At 35.2% G+C, this 8790-nt stretch overlaps 1 protein-coding gene across 1 annotated transcript; it reads left to right on the forward strand.

The window, feature by feature from the left end:
- Window positions 1-725: 725 nt before the first annotated feature.
- Window positions 726-6462, forward strand: LOC123527232 (zinc finger protein 112-like). Its single transcript, XM_045306572.2, has 2 exons — window positions 726-797; window positions 3980-6462. Exon 2 carries the CDS (start codon window positions 4290-4292, stop codon window positions 6435-6437), a length of 2148 nt encoding a protein of 715 aa, XP_045162507.1. The 5' UTR covers window positions 726-797; window positions 3980-4289; the 3' UTR covers window positions 6438-6462.
- Window positions 6463-8790: the final 2328 nt, after the last annotated feature.

Below are 8790 nucleotides of genomic sequence, written 5' to 3' on the forward strand. Positions count from 1 at the left end.
CTATATTGTTGGCATTATTTCCGTGACGTGTTTTCTCGCTTATCATTTTAGTATGATTGTGATCATCAAGAATATCAACACTTTTTTCTTAAATATGAGAAGAATCACGTACATCTTTTTTTATTGAAGGTATATAATTGGGATCCCAGGAGAATTGGGGAAAATTAAAGTCATAAAGGAGCCATTTCATACCTTCCTTTGGACAAACCAGATTCAAAGTGTGCTCAAATGTATATGATGGAATCGTTGTGCTATCTGCTATACATGTATGCTATTCGCTTTTACAAGTGTTTTGCTTCTTGTGGTTTGCTTTTTGCTGTTTGCTTCGCAACCCCCGGTGTGGCATGCTTTTTCCTATAAAAATTGCTTCTTGGGTTTTGCTTTTTGCTATTTTCCTTTAGCTTATTGAATTTGTCATTAAATAATGGCGGTGTGAGCATTTTATGTCTCGAAAGAGACATTGAAAGAAGCGAAAATGAGTAAGTTCAGCGGTTATAATTAATCAAGTGTAACTGTCTTATATAAAAGTTAACACCCCTTATTCTTTTTCTTTTTCTACATATATATACAGTAGCGATATAGTTCTTTATAGGAGTATAAGTCTCTGAAATTCTGATATGCTTGAAAATGTCGAAAAATCGATAATAAGTGAGTGGATTTTATATGACATAAAGAACAGTCCGATTTAGTGGTGTTCACCCTAAAAAGTAATCTTATACTTAGAACCGGTTACGAAAGTTACCTCCCTTTTATAAAAAGTCGCCACGAAGAATAATATATGTATAACAACAAACACGGTAATATATTCACTGATTTATTGTTTTCAAGTGAGAATATGTGGGTTCAGCTAGTGCACCAGTCACCATAAACCAATTATCTCGACAAGGACTTAAAGAACTCGAGGATATATGTTTCCACAGGACCTGGGACAGAAAAAATATGACTGATAAAAATCCTTGTTTTCATCCTAAAATTATGAGTCCAAAATGAAAAGTATGTAGTGAAATATGAGCCCACTTCTAAAGATACATATGCATACTGAAGGCCAGAATCTCGAGATTGAGCCTGCGAGCAATGGGATCACTTAATAATATTAATAAATTCTCCAGAAAATTGAAACTGTCACTATTTCACGTTTGTATTTAGTTACAAAATGAGACCAACCCCAAGTCTCTAGCCCTTCCAGTTCATGAAATATCTATCAGAAAACAAATACAGGTAGATAGAAATGTGGCACAATGAAAGGGCTGATCTAAAATATGGTTGTCAGCCTAGTATGGGTCAAATTCACGTGCCATTACTAAAAAGTATTACTAAATATGTAAATTAAGGCCACTCACGACCATCTAAAAACAATTGCTACATGCGATCGATATTTACTTTTTTACTTTTTCCGTCGGTCTTTCTATTGCTTTATCCGCCATTCTAACATTATCCGATTCATTTTCCTATTGAACAAAGAAGGCTGAAAACAGTGAATTATTATACAACAATTCACTGTTCTGACGTCACAATTATTACGTCAAAGCGTCAAACGGCATAGCGGCGCGCTGGAAAAGAAACCAATTGAAAACGGGCAAATATTGAATGAATGCCATCAAGGATGTACTTTAAAAGTCCTTCGTAACTTGTTAGAATCGAAATAATATATCTCATTTAGTGATTTGCTCTTGAATAAAATCATTGTTTGTCGTGCAGATGCGTATTATTATATCACTCGGGCTGCGCCCTCGTGATATAATTCCTTCGCATCTGAACTCCAAACAATGATTTATTCAGCGACAAATCACTAATGAGATATCTTAATTGAACAGAATTCCTTCGGTATTTTGGAATGTAATTTCTGATTGGCCAATAGCGACACACCTCCAACTGAACCTCAACATTTTGCACAAAATTACTCGGATATTATCATATCGCTTAGCAATCGAAAGACTGACAGAAAAATAAAAAAGTATATATCACGTGTAGCATATGTTTTTAGATGGTCGTGAGTGGCCTTAAGTTACATATTTAGTGATATTTGGTTAACAAATTAGAGGCAACATTTTCAACTTGACCATCATAAATCTTTGTCAGAATCTAGGCCTAATTAGATACTAGGTCATCTGAGGTAAAAACTAGGTTGGGTGAGCGACTGAGTGATATAGGGCCTTGAGAACCCTCTTGATTTTTTTTTTTGATTTTTTTTGCAAACAGATAGGTTATAGGATAGATACGTTACTGATTTTAATTGACTGAGTCCTTAATTGACTATTTTACATGACTTACATGTATGATTATTTTTCTGTCACAATATGAGTGGGATGATTATAACATGCTGCTTTAAAAAGCAATTATGTCTCCCCCATACATTGCTTTTGCCTTTGCCGTCTGTCTGTCCGTCCGCATTAAGCTTGTCCGGCTTTCACAGGTCAAACTGCTGGCTGGATTTCACTGAAACTTCACAGGAGTGATCAGTACTAAGCCTAGTTATGCATGTCACCGGCACGTTCTGCTTCACTGAACAAAATGGCCACCAGAGCTAAAAATAGAATAATCTTGTCCGGCTTTCACAGTTCAAACTGCTGGCTGGATTTCAACAAAACTTCTCAGGAGTGATCGATCAGTACCAAGCCTAGTTGTGCATATTGCCGGCACCTCCGCTTCGCTGCACAAAATGGCCACCAGAGCTAAAAATAGAAAAATCTTGTCTGGCTTTCACAGGTCAAACTGCTGGCTGGATTTTAACGAAACTTCACAGAAGTGATCAGTACCAAGCCTAGTTGTGCCTATCTCCGGCATGTTCTGCTGCGCTGCACAAAATGGCTGTCAGAGCTAAAAGTAGAAAAATTTTGTCCGGCTTTCACAGGTCAAATTGCTGGCTGGATTTCAACAAATTTACAGGAGTGATCAGTACCAAGCCTAGTTGTGCATATCGCCGGCACATTCTGCTTCGCTGCACAAAATTGCCACCAGAGCTAAAAATAGAAAAATCTTGTCCAGCTTCCACAGGTCAAACTGCTAGACAGATTTCGACGAAACTTCACAGGAGTGATCAGTACCAAGCCTAATTGTGCATATCACTGACATGTTATACCCCGCTGCCACAAAATGGCTGCCAGAGCTAAAGGTATATCTAGGAAGGAGACATACATTTTTATGACAAAAACACCTTCTAGTTTTATATTAAAGTAAAATCTGGGAGATTTAAATTCATATGAATCTTGATAACATTGTAAGTCTGTGTTTTCTTAATGTTTTTTTTTTATTAAGTAGTGAAAACAATAAAGATCTATTTACTCTTTAATGTTATGTTATGCACATACATTGTATTTTAATATTTCAACTTTATTACCATGATTTTTGGTAAAATGAAAGGACTGTGCCCATGCCACTATTTATGAAGTATCTATTATTTGTTGTAACGTATCTGCTCTATTTCAGGTGATGCATTTTACAGAAGAATACAACTAATTGAACTAAATATTCTTTTATATCTTTAATTAGATTATAAAACGTATAAAAGTAGAAGAACATCTAATATCAATTACATCTTTTAATCAGAAGCAATTAGAACAATTTAACTTTAGCCTGCTGGAGGGAAGTGATTCTGCCTTTGTGCAGGCTGATCATGGTCTTCACTGTTCCCTATTCAATCAGTAAATTTTCAGTGAACACCCCTTCGAATAATAAATTGTACTGCCTAAATTGAATGATAGACCAGTCCATTTTAGAAATTTAGCAATGTATATACATGTATAATGGTTAAATGTTAGCAATATGGAATTAACAATCAATGATTTATATAAGAAATGAATGAATGATAAAGTTTTCAACATTTTCGTCAACCCCATGACCTATACTGAACAGTCCTGTTTTGCGACTGGTTTCAAGTAAAAGATAAAAAAATATGTTCCGTTTGTCCACACGAATACTTCATGCTGAATTATGTAAACGTTATTTTTTTCTAAAATACACAAACTTCTCTCCATTTCAGATACTTTGTGAAGAATACGGGCAAAATGGGTGCAGCATGAATAAGGATATATTTTCAGCAAAATAATTCCAACTTGTATAAAGAACAAATCCTGAAAATATTTCAGCTCACTTTAAAATCTTCGAACAGATTCTCTGAAGTCAAAATAATGCTGTGATCAGAACTTGCAGTATGTTTAGAATTTGTAGACTGAAAACAATTTCAGTCATTTTATGTACTGATAGTGCTAATTCTGTAGAAACTGGGTAATACATATTGAAATTCTCCATTTTTATGGTTCATTCAGAAGTAAGCAAATTGAAAGAAGAAGATGAATCACATTTGTAGTGTAGTGAGCTCTATGTTAAATAGATCAGATTCTGACATGTACATTTGTGGAGGATGTAGAGAAACATTCAGCACCATTTGCTTGCTTCACCAGCACATGACCGGGCATAGTTCAGGTGGTTCGTACCATTTCGATAACATTATTAACGTTGCATTTCCTAAATATGATTCAACATGTACATCAACGCAGACAGACGAAATACAGACAAATTATCTTCAACAGATGGAGTTTGCTGAAAGGGTTGAGCATTTAGCAGATGTTAGACAGAAGAGGTTGGCTGAGCCAGGGGAAACTAAAGATGAAGCTAAGTATAAAGATGCACATCTAGGACCACTCGACGGTAATACAGATGTGAACAAATTAAGGCTATCAGTGGGAAGAGATGAAAGTTTAGAAAATGAAAAAAATGAATTATTTTCTGCTACAGATACCAATGAAAGCAGATATACTGGTAAGATATATACCATAGGAGAGTGCTTTGTGAGGATCAAGAAGCTTACTGAAGGTGATCTAAATTCATTGATGCGAGAGAAGAATGAAATTAAACACGAGCCAAATTTCAAACAGATAAAGAGAAATTCAGCTGTTTGCTCTACAGAATCACCACCATCTCATTTTACTGACATTTTGCCTGAAATTAATGAAAATAATATTGATAGTCCTAGTGGTCATATTGAAGAAGATGATGATGTTGATGATGAGGACGACGACTGTGATATTAACAATTATTTAGAAGAAAATATGCAAGAAAATTCTAGTAATTTTGAAAGGAATGAACAGACAACGGATCTTGTTTTTAAAAGTCCAGAGACCGTGTCATTCTGTAAGAAAATTAGAAAGAAAATTACTATGTCTGAACCAGAAAATTATGTTAGTGCAATAAGTACCAGGAAAGAAAAAGGAAGATTTAAGGAAAGCCTACGGAAGATAAAGAACAAGAAACAGAACTTGGAAGAAGATACCATAAAGGCCGACAATTTTTCAACTGACAAACAAGAAGGTCAACCAGAAATTGAAAATGATTTTGATCATGACATTGATAATATTGTAAATATGGATAGTGATGAAAATGTGTCTCAAACTTTGAAGGAAAAAGAATATTTCTATGGTACAATTACTTTTCAGGACTTCATAATTGAAAGAATTAAGCCTACCGGGATATTTTTTAAAGGTGAAAAAGACGATCATAACCAGGTTCATGTGGATGACACATGGCTCCCCAGTAATGCAATGATAAATGTAAGTGTATCATCTGCTAACAAGCATAGTTTTGATGGAAGGTGTTATGGGTTAAATGAAGATGTTGATATTAGTGATCTTTCGAAAGAAGAAGTAAAAAGCTTGAGGAAAAAATTGAAGTACAAACAAAGGCCTAAGTTGATTTGTAACGAGTGTGGTAAATCTTTCAAACACACACACCATTTTGAAGGTCACATGAATTTGCATGCTGGGCATAAACCGTACATGTGTCATTACTGCGGAAAATCTTATCCCAAAAAATCAACGCTGCAAACGCATGAGCAACATAAACATTCAGACAAGAATACCTGGTTCAAGTGCTCTATTTGTAATGAAAAACGGTTTCCAACTGCAGCAAGGCTGAGACTTCATGAAGACACACATTCGACTGATTATATACACATATGTCACACATGTAACAAGTCATATAAGAGTTTAAACCTATTGAAAGCTCATGTTGAATATTCACACAATAACAAAAACTTCAGATGTAATCATTGTAGAAAATCTTTCAGTTCTATTGAGGAACGCGATTTACACCAGAAAGTTAAACACGATGCTGTAATTAAATGTATGACCTGTGGACGGCAATTCACAAGTGTGAGAAGTAAACAGAGACACGAAAAAATTCATCTTGGGGTTAAACCTCACGAGTGTCACATATGCCTTCGCAGGTTTCTTCAGAAAGCACCATTCTGGGTCCATATGGAAAAACATCACGATTTGACCAAGCTGGATTTGATCCGCCTGTTTCCAGAAAAACACATGGATAAGAATCGACAACACCTGTTTAAAGAGATGCAGGTTACAGAACAATTCGAGACAGATACAATGGAGACCACTGATTATTGTAATGATGATAATCAATTAATCGTAGATACTAGTGAATAAGTTAATCAATAAAAGTTACAAAGTTTTCAGTCTAAGATTATTGCGTTAAATGGTCAATTAGGGTAGTGGATCAACAAGGACAAGCAGCGAATTATGTATTCACTATGCGATTTCACCATTTTCCTGTTTTACTGATCAGAATGTCATGTGCACACTGAGCTATTTAACTTCTGAATGATATGCCAAATTGCCTGACATGGAATACGTAATTACACAGAAATTGCCAAGTGTCATGACCGGTTCATTACCTTTAGATAGAGGCCATTTCATCTGGTCAACTTTTTGGATACACAAGCTGTTGACACTTACTGATTTAAAGTGGTTTTTTAGCTCACCTGAGCAATGCTCAGGGTGAGCTATTGTGATCACGCTGTGTCTGTCGTGCGTGCGTCCGTCCGTCTTCAACAATTGTGTTTAAAAGACATCTCTTCCATAACCACTGAATGGATTTTGATGTTCCTTTGTTGGTCCTCTACCAAAGTTGTTCAAACGGTTCCGCTTGGTTGCACACAGTGGCCCGCCAGAGCTAAAAATAGAAAAATCTTCAAACGACATCTCCTCCTAAACTGATGGTCCGATTTTGAAATAATTTCACAAAAATGGTCCTTATGTCACCCTCTACCAAGATTATTCAAATTATATTGATTTGTCAAAAAACATGGCTGCCAGTGCTAAAAATAGAAAAATCTTCAAACGACATCTCCTCCTAAACTGATGGTTCCATTTTGAAATAATTTCACACAAATGGTCCATATGTCACCCTCTACCACCAGAGGGCATGGTCACTTTTCCCTATATGTATATAGTGGAAACTTTAAAAATCTTCTTATGTGAAACTACTGGCCCGATTTTAGAATAATTTTACACAAATGGTCCTTGTGTGACCCTCTACCAAGAGTGTTCAAATGATTTTGATTTGTCAAAAAACATGGCCGCCAGAGGGTGTGGTCACTTTTCCCTATATGTATATAGTGGAAACTTTAAAAATCTTCTTGTGTGAAACTGTTAGCCCGATTTTAAAATAATTTTACACAAATGCTTCTTGTGTGACTCTCTACCAAGATTATTCAGATTATTCCGATTTGTCAAAAAACATGGCTGCCAGGGGGCGTGGGCACTTTTCCCTTCATGTATACCATACTTGTCCAAATTATTGCCCTAAGATCAAAAGATGGCCACACACCTGTGTCTGACATGTACTTACTATAGGCTTTTATATTAGAAACTTTGAAAATCTTCTTCTCTGAATCAATAATAGCTAGAGCCTTGATATTTGGCATGTGATATCAGATTTGTAATGTCTACCATAATTTTTCAAAGTATTGCCCTAGGTTCAAAAGTGTGTGTGACATGTATGTAATATAGGTTAACATAGAAGAAACCTAACTCTGTACTTACACAAGCACACTTGAAGCCTTGTACACAGGTGAGCGCTTTAGGGTCAGTGACCCTCTTGTTTCTGTTTTGTCAAGGTTTAAGAAATAAGCTCAGTTAAATGATGTGTATCAGAGCTTTCTGCCCCTATAAATCTACCCCCGGCAAAAAAAGAATGTTTTCTTCCCCAAGTTTGAACTTAAAATTCCCAAATCATTGTTAACTTTAGGTGTTCTTGCTGCTATACAATAATTGCTACTTTTATCTGTTTATTTTGGTTCTGTAAACAGCTCTTATAATATACTGTTGAACAATTATTAAGATCTAGCCTCACATTTGGAAATATTACACACAAAAAGCACCTTTATATAGAGTATGGTAATTTTCAATTTTTCCCAATTATGACAATTTCTGAGAGCATTTTCCCAATTCCATAGAAAGCTGTTTATATGTATGTGAACTTCATCATAAACAAACCAAATACAATAGATACATCAAATGTTCTGTGCAACAAGCCAGTTCTCTGATTTCAAGACTGTACTAGGCATGAATGTATGTGTTGTAATTTAATTTTGCAACTACACTTTCGAAAACCCAAAAATATTTTGATATCATAAAATGGATCACTTATACAGTATTTTGAGACATAAATGGCATATATTGTCAAAACTTTTAACTGATATGTTTTGAATTAAAGTCTTATTGCTGTTGTTCCAGTGGTTGTATCTGTTAATGATACTACTAAGTAAAGGAAGTAAAAAATTAATACTGTCTTGCCTTAAATTTTCAGTCCATGAACTCTTCTCTTACTGTGAGATTAAAATGTACAATGCAGGGAATTGCAACAATATATCTTAGATTTCAACTAAAACTGATTATATAAGAAATATTAACTATGCATACATTCAAAAAAGAAGAGGGAATATAATATGAGCCGCACCATGAGAAAACCAACATAGTGCATTTGCGACCAGCATGG

The sequence above is a fragment of the Mercenaria mercenaria genome, chromosome 14 (genome assembly GCF_021730395.1).
Source record: "Mercenaria mercenaria strain notata chromosome 14, MADL_Memer_1, whole genome shotgun sequence".
NCBI classification, from domain to species: Eukaryota; Metazoa; Mollusca; class Bivalvia; order Venerida; family Veneridae; genus Mercenaria; species Mercenaria mercenaria.

What these genes read in the sequence shown, in the direction of transcription:
- LOC123527232 (XM_045306572.2), top strand. Translation starts at nt 4,290, where the DNA reads ATGAATCACATTTGTAGTGTAGTGAGCTCTATGTTAAATAGATCAGAT.